At 41.4% G+C, this 17,552-nt stretch overlaps 1 protein-coding gene and 1 long non-coding RNA gene across 2 annotated transcripts; one reads left to right on the top strand and one right to left on the bottom strand.

The window, feature by feature from the left end:
- The first annotated feature begins 313 nt into the window (after positions 1–313).
- On the top strand, positions 314–8,590 carry LOC146667641 (B-cell receptor CD22-like). Its single transcript, XM_085409297.1, has 10 exons — positions 314–531; positions 836–1,126; positions 1,210–1,443; positions 1,549–1,653; positions 1,760–1,975; positions 2,684–3,028; positions 7,254–7,599; positions 7,693–7,732; positions 7,869–8,038; positions 8,115–8,590. Exons 1-10 carry the CDS (start codon positions 477–479, stop codon positions 8,140–8,142), a joined length of 1,830 nt encoding a protein of 609 aa, XP_085265423.1. The 5' UTR covers positions 314–476; the 3' UTR covers positions 8,143–8,590.
- Positions 8,591–8,635: 45 nt separating this feature from the next.
- Positions 8,636–16,803, bottom strand: LOC146667640 (uncharacterized). Its single transcript, XR_014912086.1, has 3 exons — positions 15,073–16,803; positions 13,895–14,009; positions 8,636–12,167 (listed from the first exon to the last, which is right to left on the bottom strand). It is a non-coding gene; the product is annotated as an uncharacterized LOC146667640 (long non-coding RNA).
- Positions 16,804–17,552: the final 749 nt, after the last annotated feature.

The raw sequence follows: 17,552 nt of genomic DNA, 5'->3' as shown, positions 1-17,552 counted from the left end.
CAATAACCATTAATGCCGCACCATTGTTGTTACTCTGCCAATAGTAACAACTTTGGGTTTTTTGATGAAAATGTAATGAAATGTGGTCATGTAGCATATTTAATTGGGATGCTTTGTAAATTTTAAAAATAACAAAGACAAGAAGTGTGACAATACACAAAAAACCCCACTATAAATTCAAAAGTAAGAGTCCAATAGCTGCTGCAAACATGCATTCTTCACTAGAGGGCTCTGTTGTGAAAAAAAAATTATCATAAAGGAGGAAGTGACTTTGGTCGTGTTAAAACGTGTTTGTCCTGCAGACACGCTGAAATCAGCTCTGTATTCAGGTTTTCCTCTTAGACAGCTCATGAATTTGAACATTTATTCACATTTCTGATATTTTATAAATTTTGATATTAACAGAAGTCATAGCAAGGACTAAATTATATTCACATAATCAACTTTTTGATTAGAAGAGAAAATCTACAGCAGCCATGTTGTTGGCAGAAGCTGGATGTTTGTTTCTGGGTTTCATTCTGTGTCTGTCAGGTAGGAATAATTTGTTTCTCCTCCTCATGATGACTGTGATGATGTTTCTGGAATCTAGAAAAAGATGCAGAAAGTTACAAGTTTTTCTCAGAAGTTAAATTAAAGTGAATTTCCTAAAAAAAAACTCACTTAAGAGATTTACTGTTAACATGATTTTTTCTTGTTTTGAAGTTCTGAACTGTCAAGTGTATCAAAGCACCAGATTGTGATCCTTTACAGTAACATGCTGTCATCACAGATTAGCACAGAAAAGAAAGTTAGCATAAATGTTCACCATGTTTTCTAATCACATGTTGTGTTAAAGGTGTTCAGGGAAAACCAAACAGCATCTGTGCCTTGAAAGGTTCATCAGTGAATCTGCCCTGCTCACATCAACATCCCACTGCAAGAAATGGCTGGTACACTGGACACGATACTGTCTCCAAGATAATGTTCTCAGTAGAGGAAACACATGTAAAGTACAGCATGTCAGCAGAGAGTAATTTCACTCTAACAATCAATAATCTGACAGAGAGAGATGCAAATTTTTACTGCTGCATTAAAACTGCTGACAGATCAAAGTGCCAACAAAGTGGAATTCATCTCCAAGTTACAGGTACAGTTCTTTTTACAAATGCATCATAAATGAATGAGTTTATGAATGATCAGTGTATTCATGTTGGTCATGTGACCTCTCAGAGCTGCAGGTAAAGGTGATTCCTGCCACAGAGGGACAGACAGTAACACTGATGTGCAGCAGCAGCTGTCCTCTGACTGAAAAGCCTGCAGCCTACATCTGGTACAAGAACAGAGAGTTTCTCTATGAGGACTGGTCTCCCTGGTACCAAGAGCTGCTCAGCAGTGAGGAAGCAGTCACATACTCCTGTGCTGTCAAAGGCTACGAGCATCTCAGAGCCCCTGAAGTCTCTGTGGGTGAGTCATGATGGACGCCTCCTCATCATGTTATGAGATGTTAAACACAAACACTTTACTCTTCAGACTCTAATGAATTTACGGAAAGTTGTTGGTTTTTCTCAGGTTCCATCACAGAGACCTGCTTCAGTGTGACCTATGCTAAAGGGAGAATGTGTTCTTCTCAGCAGACATCAGTGGACGAGTCCTGCTCCATCACATATCCCAGAGGTGAAGTTCTGGACAAACTGCACTTTGAAATTTCATTTTTATTTCTTAATTTATTTGACATGACAGAGATGAACTGGTGGAAAATGTGTTCATCATCTCCCAACAGAAATTCATGTCCAGAGGCCTGCTGAACACAGAGGTCACATCAGACTGACCTGTAACAGCAGCTGTTTTCTGACTGAGCCTCTGATTTCCCTTGTGTGGTATGAGACCAGAAAGCCTACAGTGCAGGAGGGAAAACAAATTCAGTTTTCCATCTCTCATCCAGACAGTTTGTCTTGTGCTGTAAAAGGTCTTGAGGATGTGCGCTCTGCTGACGTCTGTGAGTAAACTTACTGTCTCTCAACTTTCAAAGAACTAAAGCTTTTGTTTCTCAAAATATTATCACCCCTTCTTGCAATTAATACTAAGTCTATTAGTCATCACACTAGTAAATCCAAAACGGTTCATTCTGTTCATCTGGACATAGCATTTTCAGTAGGAGAAACGTTTCGTCATTCATCTAAGTGACTTCTTGAGTCTCAGCTCACTGCAGTTTTCCCCAACCTCATAAACTGTACATTTCCACAATGACTGAAACTAGGTCAGTTTCTTGATCATTAATGAGTGATAAATTATTTTGTAAATGTTGGTGATCACATCACAATTCTCAGCTGCAGATCCAAAACTCTGGACTCATCTCCCTCTTCAGATCTGCTCATCTATGATACTAACAGTATTCATCTCCTGACTTCTGCTCAGCTTTTTCAGTCTCAGCCAAGAGTAACTCAGTCTCTCATTTTCCTGAATATATTTCTTTTCCTGATTTATATATTTTTAATGTTATTATTTTATTCTTATAAATTATTTAGTTGATTTTGTATTTTTATCACTAATTATTACAGTAATTTAAAGTACTTTTTAGTTGTTGCGTTGTACTTTGTTGTCAGTTGTTAGCCGACCCACAACATCTGTTATGTTTAAATATATAATATAAATAAACTGATTTGACAAATTCAGTTAAAATATCTGTGTCTTATCGATATTTCAGGTGTTAATGATGATTCCTGCTGGAGTTTGAATTATGTCCACAGCAGAATCTGTGCTCTGGAAGGATCTTCAGTCAACATCTCCAGTAAATACTCACATCCTGACTACCAGCAGATACAGTCTAAATGTTGGTATAAAGTCAAGAGAAATGCTGAGGAGGACATCAGGAGGAACCTGACTGAGGATGCAGATCATGTGGAGTATGATGACAGCATGAAGAACCAACACATCCTCAGATTAAAGAAGCTGAAGAGAGATGACTCAGCAGAATACAGGTTCACCATCACAACAGAAAATGAAGAAGTGAAACAGTTTGATTTTCCTGGAGTTACTCTGACTGTCACAGGTAATTATGGTTTGTCAGTAAGCAAGAGTAAAAATATTATATTTTTCAAACCTACTAGCTCTTAATAGAATATGAAGAGCCATCATTCAACTGTGTCTTACATATGTAATGTAAGTCATCGCACAGATCCAACCAAATGCATGATGCAATCATCAGATTTCTCGAGCCATTCATTTCTTCTGCATATCCATTTTCAAGTTTCAAGGTCCCATCCAAGGTAGTGGCAGTGAATGTAAACAGCAGTAAAACTATAAACATCTAATCTTTACTGCCACTGTTGTGTATTTGTGAATCTTGCACTATATATGCACTAGCCATACTACAGTGATGTTTTAAGTGCAAAAAAGGAAAATATTGTACTTCTGAGTCAAAGGCGTCTGGGAAGGGATCTCGCATTTACGACACCAACTCTCTGCCATCTATAATCCAGTTTTGAGATCCCTTCCCAGACGCCTTAACGCCCACTCACGTCTGGGAAGGGATCTCAAAACTGGATTATAGATGGCAGAGAGTTGGTGTCGTAAATGCAAGATCCCTTCCCAGACACCTTAACGCCCACTCACTTCCTGGGCCATCTGACCTCAGGAATTCGCATGATAAGGTGGGGCCAGGTTTCACAATGAACACACCCGAAACTCTGGCTGATTGGGACCCACACCCAGTTTCACACCTTGGCTCAGGCGATTAGAGGATCATCAGGGGGTCCTTTTGTCCCTCTGTGGGGGGTTACTCCCACTAGGTTTATATCTGGGACTCTCCACCATTTGACCTTAGAACTGAAGAAGCTTCTCGGATGAGAGGTGAAACGTCTTCAAGCAACTTAAAGAAGTCCAGACGCTTTTCTTTGCAAGCTCCTTTGACTACGATGACCTGGATGACTGAGAACCTTCACAGACACATTGTACTTCTGACATATCTTGATTAAGGCATAATACATAATGCCTATGCTTAATTTCATCAGTTGACCAAACCCATGTCTTTGTGAGATAGAGTACTCAGAGAGAGCGCACACAGACACAGCTCCAGCATGCAGAGAGACTGAAGCCTGGATTTGAACCAGGTGTGAGGCAACAGTGCTAACCACCTTCTCACCCACTCATAAAATGTTTATGCTATGTTAATGCTGACTTAATTTTATTTCTAAACACTACCTGAGGTAGAAACTCTGCATTTCCTGTTGACAGGGGATTTCTTAAAATCACCCCGCAATTCTTCAGCTGAGACACTTGAGTTAGAAAACACAAACACTGCAGTTGTCTTTACTTGCGAGGACAAGTGACAGAGCGCTCCTACACGTAAGAGACACTCACGGACTTGCACTCTGTCACCGTCTGCTTTCTTTATTTATACAACAGGAATTAATACATTCGTTCAGTGACATGAGCATGTGCATATGTGATTGTGTGTGTGTGTGTGTGTGTGTGTGTGTGTGTGTGTGTGTGTGTGTGTGTGTGTGTGTGTGTGTGTGTGTGTGCACAAGGTCAGAACTGCTTGTTCAACTTCTTACTATCGCTGTGGATAGATTCAGATACAAATATCAGAACACGTTTCATAAAGAACAATCAGTTCTGAGCAATGAAAAGATCATCATGCAGCATTCTATCACAAATAAACTTATATCATTAAAAGCTTATACTGACTGAACAAATACAATTCTCTATTGACACCTGTATAGTGTCTTCATGTTTTTCACCCATGCATGTTCTGATGTTAGTATGATCAGTTAGGAAAGAAAAAAGAAGAAACTATTTTAGCCAGGCAAAAATGTTTCTGCTGTATTATTCTTTATTATAAAATCTGAATTAATTCAAAATAAAAACAGAATGCAGTGATTTGTAAAAGTCACACAATATAAAACAGAAAACAAATCAAGCATATAAGAATATATTTTTCTTATGAATTTGATGCCAGAAATGTTTCTCAAAAATGTTGGGACAGGGCAAGAGTAAAGCAAATTGGAGGAAGTTTTGCAGCTAAGTTTCATTGGCAACAGGTCTGTAATAAGAAATAAAAAGAACATGTAGAGTTTCTTACATGTAAAAATGGGCAGAGGTTCACTAACCTGCAAAAAACTGCATGTACAAATTGTGAAAATTTTCAGAATAATGCTGCTCAGTCTGTATCAGAGCCTAGACTCTGATTGTAGAGGTGAAGAAGGTGGCTCGAATGGAGCTTGGGTGCTTGAGTGTTAGAGATGCAGGGGGGGTGGGTTATGCAAAGGCATTTGCAAAGGAGAATGACAGATATGGTAAATGGTAAATGGCCTGCATGGCCAGCGCTTTTCTAGTCCCTAAGGACCCCAAAGCGCTTCACACTACATTCAGTCATTCACCCATTCACACACACATTCACACACAGGCGATGGCAAGCTACATTGTAGCCACAGCTGCCCTGGGGCGCACTGACAGAGGCGATGTGCAATGAAATTTAATGTATGAAGCATGAATGCTGATTGGCCTGGAGAAGGTGACTGGACAAGACCAGTGATGGCACAGTTTGACAGTGTGGGAGAGTTGGAGTGATTAAGCTTAGATTTAGCTGGTAGCACCTAGAAGTGGACAGATGTGAGACCATAGAAACTTATGCATAATGTTCATTCAAATGTAACCTGAGATAAACAACAACACATGGCATATCTGTGCCACTATCCATCCATCCATCTTCATCCGCTTTATCCGGGGCCGGTTCGCGGGGGCAGCAGCCTAAGCAAAGAGGCCCAGACCTCCCTCCCTCTCCCCAGCCACCTCCTCCAGCTTATCCGGGGGAATACCAAGGCGTTCCCAGGCCAGCCGAGAGATATAATCTCTCCAGCGTGTCCTGGGTCTGCCCCGGGGCCTCCTCCCGGTGGGACATGCCTGGAACACCTCACCCAGGAGGCGCCCAGGAGGCATCCTTGTCAGATGCCCGAACCACCTCAGCTGGCTCCTTTCGATGTGGAGCAGCAGCTGCTCTACTCTGAGCCCCTCCCGGATGGCCGAACTTCTCACCCTATCTCTAAGGGAGAGGCCAGCCACCCTTCGGAGGAAGCTCATTTCTGCCGCTTGTATCCGCGATCTCGTTCTTTCGGTCACTACCCACAGCTCGTGGCCATAGGTGAGGGTAGGGACGTAGATCGACCGGTAAATTCAGAGCTTCGCTTTTACACTCAGCTCCCTCTTCACCACGACGGACCGGTGCAGCGTCTGCATTACTGCAGCTGCAGCCCCAATCCGTCTGTCGATCTCCGGCTCCCTTCTCCCATCACTCGCGAACAAGACCCCGAGATACTTGAACTCCTCCACTTGGGGCAGGAACTCATCCCCGACCTGGAGTTGGCACTCCACCCTTTTCCGGCTGAGAACCATGGCCTCAGATTTGGAGGTGCTGATCCTCATTCCCGCTGCTTCACACTCGGCTGCGAACCGTTCCAGTGCAAGCTGGAGCCCTCACCCGATGAGGCCAACAGAACCACATCATCTGCAAAAATCAGAGATGAGATTCTCTGATTCTTCTCCAAGTCCACAAAACACATGTTGACTGGTTGGGCAAACTCCCATGCACCCTCAAGTATCCTGGAGAGGATAAAGAGCTGGTCCAGTGTTCTGCGACCAGGACGAAAACTGCATTGTTCCTCCTGTATCCTGGGCCACTATTTATTCCAAAAAATACTAAGCAAAAGGCAGGCACTAACTCGCGATAGGGGAAATCCATGAAGTAGTCAGCTTTATTTCTGTACAATTATTATACATGTTACTGCTACTACCTGCTACTATACTATAATCATAAAATGTTGCTAGTTTTTAACACACTGCTTCTGCATTTTGTTTTCATTTTAGTTTAAAAAAAAATAATAATACAGTGTAATGTATCATATGTTACAGGGTGGCTGTAACAGGTCACCAACTAACTGGAAGGTTGGTGGTTCAATCCTAGTCTGCTCCAGTCTGCATGCCAAGTATCCTTGGGCAAGATGCTAAACCCATGTTGCTCTCCAATGCATCCATCAGAGTATGAATATATGTGGATGTTAGTTATGAAGCACTGAGAAATGGTAGAAAAAAAGTGTGAATGGGTGAATGCACAAGTTGTGTAAAGCACTTTGAGTGCTCAAAATAGAGTAGAAAAGTGTTATATAAGAACCACTTCATTTATCATTTTGTTCTTATTCACAATTCACATTTAATGCATAAGCCACAGAGGAGATTTGCTATAAAAGAGATTTCTTTGACCAACGTTTCTCTTTCAGAGCTGAGAGTGAAGATGAGTCCTTCTGCAGTGGTGACAGAGGGTCAGAGAGTCACACTGACCTGCAGCACCAGCTGTCCTCTGACTGACAACACAAACTACATTTGGTACTTGAACAGTCGACCTCTGACCCCGAGAGAGAACCAGAACAAACATCTGATCTTAGACCCAGTCAGCAGGGAGGATGCAGGAAGCTACTCCTGTGCTGTGAAAACCAACAAAGATATCAGCTCTGCTCCAAAGACTCTCACTGTCCAAAGTATCACAGGAACATGGACACCAGCAGCTGCAGGAGTTTCTGCTGCTCTGCTGGTTTTAGTACTTCTCACTGTCTGCTGGTGGATCAGGTGAACATTAATGTTTTGTCTCTCACATCAACCAGATTCAATCTCAAGTTCACACACTAACCTGTTTCTATATTCATCTGTTTCACTGACCAGAAAACAGAGGTCAGGAAATGAAACAATGGAGAACTTCACGGTAAAGAAAATACATTTAATAATCTTGCTTCTGTATAGGGACAGTCTTTTCCACATTTAATCCTACCACTCCTCTTTTTCACCACTTAATTTGAAATGTTTGTTCTGTTTTGCATCACTTACACTTTGATTTCAAGTATGAAAGCTTCTCACCTCCGCTGACAGAGGAGGAACCTGACTACAGTGAAATCTGCTTGTCCAAGAATAAAACAGAGACTCTCTACTCCACTATTCAGCCATTTCAACCACAAAAGCAGGACCATCACCCCTATGATGTTGTGGACTTGAGAAACAAGACTGCTCCTGAGTGAGTATGTTCTGTGGATATAAATCACACTTTAATTGAATTATTTTAATTAATGCACTAGTTTTCTTACTTTCAGGCTCAATGAACAGGCTCTGGACACCTAGAAACTTTACAACACATCAACCTAAAGAAGATAAAATATAACAACACATCTGGCTGTACAGGACTTGAGTGAATTTGTTGAGATGTTGGCCTTTTTTTTGATGAGTATTTACGTGTTGTGGGTGCTCTTGACAGCATTAATGGATACACTTATAGGAATTGAAACTAAGTGACTAGGGAGGCTGAGCAGCTCTTGATCTTGAGACGCTCGCTCTCAGGCTCTGCCTCACACCAAATAAGAGGAAGCCTCAAAACCTGTGCTTTTTGTATAGTGTGTAATTAAAAGCACTAGTCTTTCACACATTACAAAATCTCAGTTAAGTCTTGGAATTTTCCACTGAATATATAATGAACTGTTTCCCAAAAATGTGCCATTTTAGGAGTTATTACTTTTTAGTATCAAACTGGGAGTCTTATTTAACCTTTTTAACTATCATCTACTGTTTTAATCAAAACTGTTTGAAGGAAAAAATGTCCATCCCGGTTTTCCCTCCAAGGCACGAGCGATAAGCAGAGTTCTGTCCTTTCCTTCTAAGATTCCTAATTATTTAAAGTAACACTCAGGTATGCCATTCAGCTGGGTTAGTTACGACGTCGGGAGCAGCTTGGGAGAACAAGGAAACACAGACTGCTTCAGGTTGTCTTCCCAAATCGACTCAAAGGTTTATTTGATACACAGCAGTTTATATAGAGGAAAAAAAGGTTCGTGTGTCAGCAAGTTCTCAGTTCAAACCAGTACAGACCAAATAAGGAAACGTCTTCCTGCCTTGTGAGCAAAGAAGTATCCTGTGTGTAGTTTATCAGTTCAGCTACAATTTATGATCATCCCAGCAAAATACACAGAATACAGAGTTCTTTCATTAGTGAATTCTGAAACAAACCACCTGGCCTTTAACGAGCCTTTTTCTAAGAGATAAGGAAGGGAGGATGGGAGTAAGGAAGTGGTCTCGTCTCTGTGGTGTTTTCGACCTTGGGGTACCAGCCTGTGAGTCTTACACATTAATTCTTGGGTCACAGAGAAAGAGAAAAACAACTAGTAAATGGGCCTTATTGAGTAACAGTTTCATGTATGATATCAACTATAAAACAATATCCTGTAAATGCTACCATGGTATCAAAATATCATAACAGTTCTCCCCTTTTATCATGAAATGATAACATAGTATAAAGACAGAATGTAATAACATAATATAAAGATAAATCATAACTGTAACTGGTCCTTCGAGCAAGCTTAATATCAAAAATTCTGAGAGCGTATACATGGTATCACACAACAGACAATAATCATCAAAAACATGCTGCAACGGTTACAAAGGCTACAATTAGTTCCTTCCATTTTCCAAACGTGTCCTGCAGCCACTTGTCTAGCCACTGACCGTGGCCGGTATTGGCAATTAGTTCTATCTTCAATGCTTCAAGTTTATTCATAGCTTGTGTGAATGAACCGTTAGGAGCGGTATTATTGGGAATGAAAGTACAGCATACATCAACGGTTACTAGACCACAGGTACCGGTCCAATTAACAGGTAAAGCTAATCTAAGGGTATTATTGCACAACCAATAAGCGTTAGGGATTGCTCTAGTTAGGCGCGTGACCATGTGTGATTCAACTAACTCCCCCCCAGTCAGTATCATTTAAGACACCCTCTGGGGGAACAATGATCGATTCTCTGCTCGAACTTGAACTGTGTGTGTGTTCCTCCAGATATGATAAAACTTCAGCCATAGAGACAGCTAGCCGTGTCTCATTACAGCGTGCACCTGGGGAGTCAGAGAAGAATGTATAGTTATCCTTTGTATAATCTATGTGTGTGTCTGGGCCAGTTAACTTTAGTCTGCGCAGACATATCATACTAGTATTAAAATGGAGAGGGATCTGTCCTAAGGGCAGTGAGGGCTTTAACCTATTCTTAGGGCGTTTCATTGGGGCGCAGGTCCCTGCGGTGTCATTAGATAACTTCAATAATTCGCCTAATGGAGTCTCAGGGTTAGTTGGTGTGTGTGTGTGTCTAAGTAGGCAGTCGAGAGGGCTCAGAGTCAACTGTAAAGCGTCTTTAAAGAGAGCATTATCTCCGCCGATTTTCTCTAGTCCCTCAGTGAGGGGGAAACCGGATATGGGGTATCCTACTATTACCTGTTCTGGATTAGCCTTTGAACAGACATAACAGTTACTGTTGCCTAAATCACGAGCGGCTGTTCTGGCATTTTCATACCAGGCGTTAGCTCCTGTTCTAGAGGGCGCATAAAATGGTTCATTAGTGGCGTCTATGTTGCTATTTACTGATTTTAGGGAACGTGAGGAGTGCATTAAGTAGGTGTCTTGCAAAATAGAGCATGAGGTATAGTCAGCAAAATATGACCTGCAGAAATATGAACATGGTTGCAGTTTACAATACAAAATAGCAAAGAGAAATCCTAAGGTTAATGCGATAGATATGATAAATAACCTAAATATATAAGAAAGACAGTTCTTCAGTCGTCTTCTGGCCTGGTCCCAGGTTCGAGAGACACAGAATAAGCGTCGTGTGATGACAATGGGCATTTCATTTTCTCCATTATCAGGATGGAATGAGTCTAGCTTTATCAGGTTAGACATCATGTGGTACTTTTGGCTTTCTGTTCCTGCTAGATGTTTGAGTACCTTGTTGTTGTTCTTTCAGACGTTGTGTGTTAATCAGTGATTGCGTGTGTGTATGTAACTTTTGGATCCGGGCGCTGGCTCGCCTGAGATGTCATCTACCCGTGTGTGTTTATTTGCTCTAGTTCCGGGCGCTGGCTCGCCGGAGATGTCGTCTGCTTGATCCGACGCCTGAGATGGTCCGATTGGGCTGGTCTTAACCCTGCTGGCATGAATCCACTGAGGTTGTCCGTCCGTAAGGATGCTGGTTCTTCGTCACTGCCAGTACAGTCTGGGGCTGGAACACGCGCGGCCTCCCAGAGAGTCCTTGGTTTTAGTGGCTTCTCCAACATGCATCTCCTTGTCTCCACTGGTGGAACTGTGGAGGGGAAAGGCTGAGAGAGACAAACTTTCTGATAGTTATTATTCAGTTTTTCTACCAGGTTGTGAACATCAGTGGACAATGCAATATACATCACCTTCTACTAGCGGTGCCCCTCTGGAAGCTGACCATGGTGTTGGAAATAGTCTTATTTCAAATGGAAATAATTTGGTTACTGTAGATTGAGTCATTCTAATCTCGCAGAGGATTTGAGGAAGTAATTTGACCCAGGTCATTAAAGTTTTAGCACACTTTTGAATTACTTCTAATGTGAATGAAGATCCTCTATCACTGTTAATTTGGTGAGGTATTCCGAATCTGGGTATTATTTCATTGCTCAACTTTTGACAGACTACTTCTGCAGTTTCTTTTGAGGTTGGATAAGCTTCTACTCATTTACTAAATTGATCCACTATTACCAGTAAGTACTTGATGCTTCCTTGCGCTGGCATATGTGTAAAATCAATTTGTAATGTATGAAATGGAAAATCTGGTTGTGGTAAATGCTGATGTTTCGCTTTTGAGCTACCTACATTAGTTCGTGCACATGTTAGACAGGTTGCTAATATGCTTTTTACTGCATGTGATGTTTTCTCAATTACAAATCTTGATTTTATTGCCCCTATTACCCCTCTTTGTCCGACATGACTCACACAGTGAAAATGTCGGACAAGGACTGGCATCAGGGAATATGGGAGGGCAATCAAACCCTTAAGATTTTGTATAAGCCATCTCTGTCATCTAAGGTACAGTCATTATTCTCCCAATAGGTGTAATCAGATGCAGAGGCTTGCTCTTGTATAAATTTTAAATCAACATTTTTGTCTAAATAGTCTGGGAGTGTAACAAGTGGCAGCTGTAGGGGCACAGATAATACTTCCTGCGGAGGTGGGAGCTGTGATGCAGCTGCGGCCTTGGCTGTCACGTCTGCTAAGGCATTACCTGTTGCTTCGTCTGTGTCAGCTGTACTGTGTCCTTTCGTTTTTACAACTGCAACGGCCGATGGCAGCTGTATAGCCTGAAAAAGTCTTTGAACAAAATCAGAATTTAGCAATTTATTTTCCATCAGCAGATCTAAATCCTCTCTGTCTCCACAATGTGCCAAAGTCATGCACAACGCCAAATGCATAGCGGCTGTCTGCGTAAATTGTCACATGCTTATCCAAATGTAGCTCACAGGCGCGTATTAAAGCCATGAGCTCTGCTTTTTGTGCTGAGTGAAATGGTAATGAGTGAGCCTCTAGTATGATGTCAGGCAATGTCACCACTGAATAGCCACAAAGAAATGAGTTGTCATTCGGCCTTGAACAGGACCCGTCCACATAAACCATGGCTGAGTCTGGGATAGGTGTTTGCTCTAAATCTGGACGTGGTGCTGTGGATTCCTGTATACGTGTCATGCAGTCATGAACGTCAAGCCTGTCTGAGCCATCCTGTCGGTCAGAAGAACATAGCATAGGATCAATAAATGTGCTGGCGAATCAGGTGTGCTGCTCGCTTTTATAGTGAGATTTGCATATGTTGTGTAGTTATGTTTGCTAGAATGGTCGTGACCTGGTGATTGGTGTGTAGAATAGTGTCATGTGAGAGTGTGAGCTTCTCGCAGTCCCTTATCATGATAGAGCAAGCTGCTACTGCCCTCAGGCAGGCCGGCATTCCTGAACAATTCAGGCAGCACCTTTGAGTGGCGGAGGTCAGCACTCCCTGTAATGCATTGAAAGAGGCAGTCATTTCTGTGGACCACAGTATTCGAGGAGGCTTGTCTTTTTTACAACAGTCACGCAGAATGTGGTCATGAAAAGAACAGTCTGGTATCCACTGTCTGCAATAGTTCACCATGCCCAGGAAGGACAACATTTCCTTCTGTGTAGTGGGACGAGGGACAGAGGTCACAGCTTTGACCCTGTCTGCAGTCATGGAACGTTTTCCGTGAGACAGTGTGAATCCCAAATATTGAACAGAAGTCTGACAGTACTGCATTTTCTTTGCTGATGCTTTGTGGCCAGTCTTTTGGAGGTGCTGGAGAAGCATGTGTGTAGCAGTTTGACATAGTTTTTCACTTTCAGCACAGAGGAGGAGGTCATCCACATGTGGATCAGGGTGCAGCCCTGGAGGAGTGAAGCACCATTGAGAAAGCAGCAGAGCTGTCTATCATGCCTTGGGGCAAACGAGTCCAAGTGTACTGCTTATTTCTATGTGTGAATGCAAATAACGGCTGTGTGTCTTACTGAGAAAAAGGAGCGGAGCATAAATCCACCACGGTAAAGTGTGTATGCAATGCATGTCAATATGCTGTGAACATCTGAAACGAGAGGTGGCAGAGGAATGTTGACTGCATTAATTTGCCTTAAGTCTTGTATGAAACGCCATACGCCAGGTTTGTTAGGCTTTGGCACAGGATTGACAGGAGTGTGGGCTTTATTACCCCTGTAGTCAATAAATCTCCTATCATGACATCTAGGGCTGCGGCTTTTTCGGCAGAAATGGGATGTTGCTTGACATATACTGGCTTGTTGTGTTTTAATAGGTGTACGTGATAAAGTGTACAGTCAATAAATCCTATATCATTCTCACTTTTTGACCACAATGTCATATTCTGGTATTCAGCTGGCAACGTAAGTGCAGAAATAGTACAGTCGATAGGGTAGGTTAGATCTATGTGACGACATATTTCGTAACCTATGTCTGAGTTATGTAACAAAATCACTGTTTGACCTTAGAGAAACAAAAGTGTGGCTCCCAGTCATGGGATTACCTGTTAGTGGCGTCTGTACACGTTTTTTTTGGCACAGTGTGTGACATAGAGTACCGGACAAAAAGGATGTTGAGTTCATTCTCTGCTGAGGGTCCAGCTGACACAGAGGATGTTCCTTCTCCATCATGTCGGTACATAGGGCAGAGAAAACATAAGCTGTTATCAGTGTCAGCAAACATTTCACCCTTTATGTTAAATGAAATACACAAATTCATTTTTGCTCTGGGTGTCTGCGGCTGCTGGAAAACTGAGCTAAATTTGCACCTCTAGCTTGTCCAACAGTGCATAAAGCGTTTTATGAATACTAGGATAGATTCATCAGGCTTCTGTTTACACATAGTTACTGCATTTAAGTCAATTTTGTCTCTGGACATTGTTAGCAGGAATTTCTTTAGATTCTTAAAGAAATTGGTGATTTTGTCATTATTTACCCACAAAAACTCTGCAGTTGTGGATGCTTTATCATGCTTTGGGTCTGTTTGTTTACTACCGCGAGTGTTGGCGTAAGGACCTTTGTCATTCCGGCTTTGTTTTTCCTTTTTTCCTTTTAGATAAGTCTTTATTAAAGTTCGGGTAACAGGTTTTTCTTTAGCTACCTCTAAACCTCTAGCTACGATATCGTGGCGTTTCATGTGGGTGTCTATTGTGGACACTGCCTGATGCAAAAGTTTTTCTTCATAGTCGTCTGAATTGTTTTTCATAAGTTCCTCACATTCTTCTTTCAAAAGTTTTTCTCTTTTTTTTATGTTCTGCTAATTCTTCCTCGCGGCGTATATATTGTTTTTCCTGATCCTGTTTAAAGAGATGGCTGAGACCCGTTGCATGTGATTCAGGTTTTTTGTCACTGTCTTTTAAGCTGGTTGGATCAAAGCGCTCACGTTGTTTACATGCGGCTGCTGCAGTAACTATTAATTCGGTCTCATCTTCGTAAGGCGGTGGGGCTGTGGGCTGAATGGCTGAACATGCAAGACTAGCTTTTCCTGCGGTAGATTTATTTTCTTTGCTAGAGCCTGCACTAGTTTTATTTGATGTTAAAGTATCTACGCCTGGTTCCGGTCCTTTTGTCCATAGCGGTAACATTTGATGCATCACGTCGCGGCATTCTATCATATTTTCTACAGGACTTTTTAAGCAGACTACTTTCCTTATCACAAATGATATTCAACATTTCTACTGACCTGGTTTCTGGCGATAATCGTTCGGGATAAGGCTCCGAAAAGAGATTAGAATGCATTGTACTCACAGTCCGTAAGTTGTAAACAAAGTCAGTCACATAAGCACTTCCGCATGTTCTGGATACGTAATCATGGAAGTCTTCGCCGATTCGTGGACGTGGGTTACACGTAACTGGAAATGGGAGTCGTACTGAGCTGTTGTTTGAGACTTTAAATTTAATTTTTTTTGGTTTTACAGGTAATTTTGATTTTTTATCGGACCTGTCTGTGGTCTTTGAATAATTCTGACCCATGTTCAGTGATTTCCAGAGGGGTTTACACGCTAGGAGGATTTATGTTAGTATTTTCGCTGCGGCACAGCTGAGGTTACTTTAAATTTATTGCTAGCAATTTTTTGTTTGTGTGAGCAACTCTCACTTAGCGAGCAACTTCTCGCTTAACGAGCAACTTCTCGTAAAACAACAGGCAACTTCCTGTGTCTTTCTGCTTTTAATTTACTGCTTTTAACCCTTGTATGGTAATCGGGTCTGTGAGACCCGTTTTCAGTTTTCTTTCGTTTTTTTTTTTTTTTTTTTTTTTAACAAAATTAAATTTAATTATTTACTAGCTTTCTGTGAGTGAGCAACTTCTCACTTTTTAACGTACGTTTCAAGATAACAGGCAATCTTCCTGTGTCACTCTTTCTGAGCAACTTCTCACTTAACGAGAAGTATTTAAGACAACAGGCAACTTTCTGTGTCACTTTTTCTGAGTGAGCAACTTCTCACTTTTTAACGTACGTTTAATTAAACAATTAATTATTATTATTATTATTTTTTTTAAACAAAATTAAAATATTCAAGACAACAGGCAACTTCCTGTGTCCACCAACACCACACAAGGGTTAATCTACTTTATTCGGGGACTGAGGAAGTCGTCAGTGTATCTCTCTGGATCACTAAGTGAAACTTCGTCAGCATATCCCGTTTTTTTATGGATCGATCACTGAGAGAGGTATAATACGGTCTTTATATAAATATGAAAGACGCATATTTACCTTCTGTCAGTCAATCCCACTTCTGACACCAAATTGAAGGAAAAAATGTCCATCCCGGTTTTCCCTCCAAGGCACGAGCGATAAGCAGAGTTCTGTCCTTTCCTTCTAAGATTCCTAATTATTTAAAGTAACACTCAGGTATGCCATTCAGCTGGGTTAGTTACGACGTCGGGAGCAGCTTGGGAGAACAAGGAAACACAGACTGCTTCAGGTTGTCTTCCCAAATCGACTCAAAGGTTTATTTGATACACAGCAGTTTATATAGAGGAAAAAAAGGTTCGTGTGTCAGCAAGTTCTCAGTTCAAACCAGTACAGACCAAATAAGGAAACGTCTTCCTGCCTTGTGAGCAAAGAAGTATCCTGTGTGTAGTTTATCAGTTCAGCTACAATTTATGATCATCCCAGCAAAATACACAGAATACAGAGTTCTTTCATTAGTGAATTCTGAAACAAACCACCTGGCCTTTAACGAGCCTTTTTCTAAGAGATAAGGAAGGGAGGATGGGAGTAAGGAAGTGGTCTCGTCTCTGTGGTGTTTTCGACCTTGGGGTACCAGCCTGTGAGTCTTACACATTAATTCTTGGGTCACAGAGAAAGAGAAAAACAACTAGTAAATGGGCCTTATTGAGTAACAGTTTCATGTATGATATCAACTATAAAACAATATCCTGTAAATGCTACCATGGTATCAAAATATCATAACACTGTTGACTAGCAGGTTTGCAAGTCAGAGATGTTTTGCCAGGTTATGGTTATGTTATGCAAGCAAGTTACTCTTGTAGACTTTTAGGCATTGCAGAGACACTACAGAAGAAAGAGACTGGTTACTCCAAGACTGCAGAGTTGACAACAGGATAAGAGGTCATAGAAACACAACTTCCAGGTGGGGGAAAGTCCAACTCCAGTCCTCTAGAGCTACTGTCCTGCAGCTTTTAGACGCGTCCTTGTTCTGACACACCTGAATCAAATGAATGGCTTGTTACCAGGCCTTTACCAAACTTGATGGCATGCTGAAGAGGTAATCCAATCATTTGATTCAACTGTATTGGAATAGGGATGCATCTAAAAGCTACAGGAGAGTAGCTCTCGAAGACTGGAGTTGGACACACAGGATTTAGAGATTCATAAATGACTTCCCCAGTTCCCAGATGTAATTCTGTCAAGTTTCAAGACTTGCTGGAAGCATTCTGGAGCAAGATAACGAAAATAAATTCTCAACCAACATGAAACATCTGCCGTCAGATGACATATACCCAGTTAATTGGATATTTTAATAAAATATAGTATTAGTAAGTAATTCTTTTTTCAACTTTTGCTTTTATTTAGGCTACAGTTATGAATTTTATGTTTTAATAAGCCGGGGTCCCTATGATTTCTTGTCTACTTTTATAGTTACACATAATATGTTTTATAATATCCAAAGGTTCTCATGTGTTTTCAGTATTTG

The sequence above is a fragment of the Rhamphochromis longiceps genome, linkage group LG6 (assembly GCF_057381845.1).
Source record: "Rhamphochromis longiceps isolate RC_006_pf linkage group LG6, R_longiceps_female_GT1.1, whole genome shotgun sequence".
Taxonomy (NCBI): Eukaryota; Metazoa; Chordata; class Actinopteri; order Cichliformes; family Cichlidae; genus Rhamphochromis; species Rhamphochromis longiceps.
Note: the sequence above shows the minus strand (reverse complement) of the source record. Positions and strands in the feature narration are given on the sequence as shown.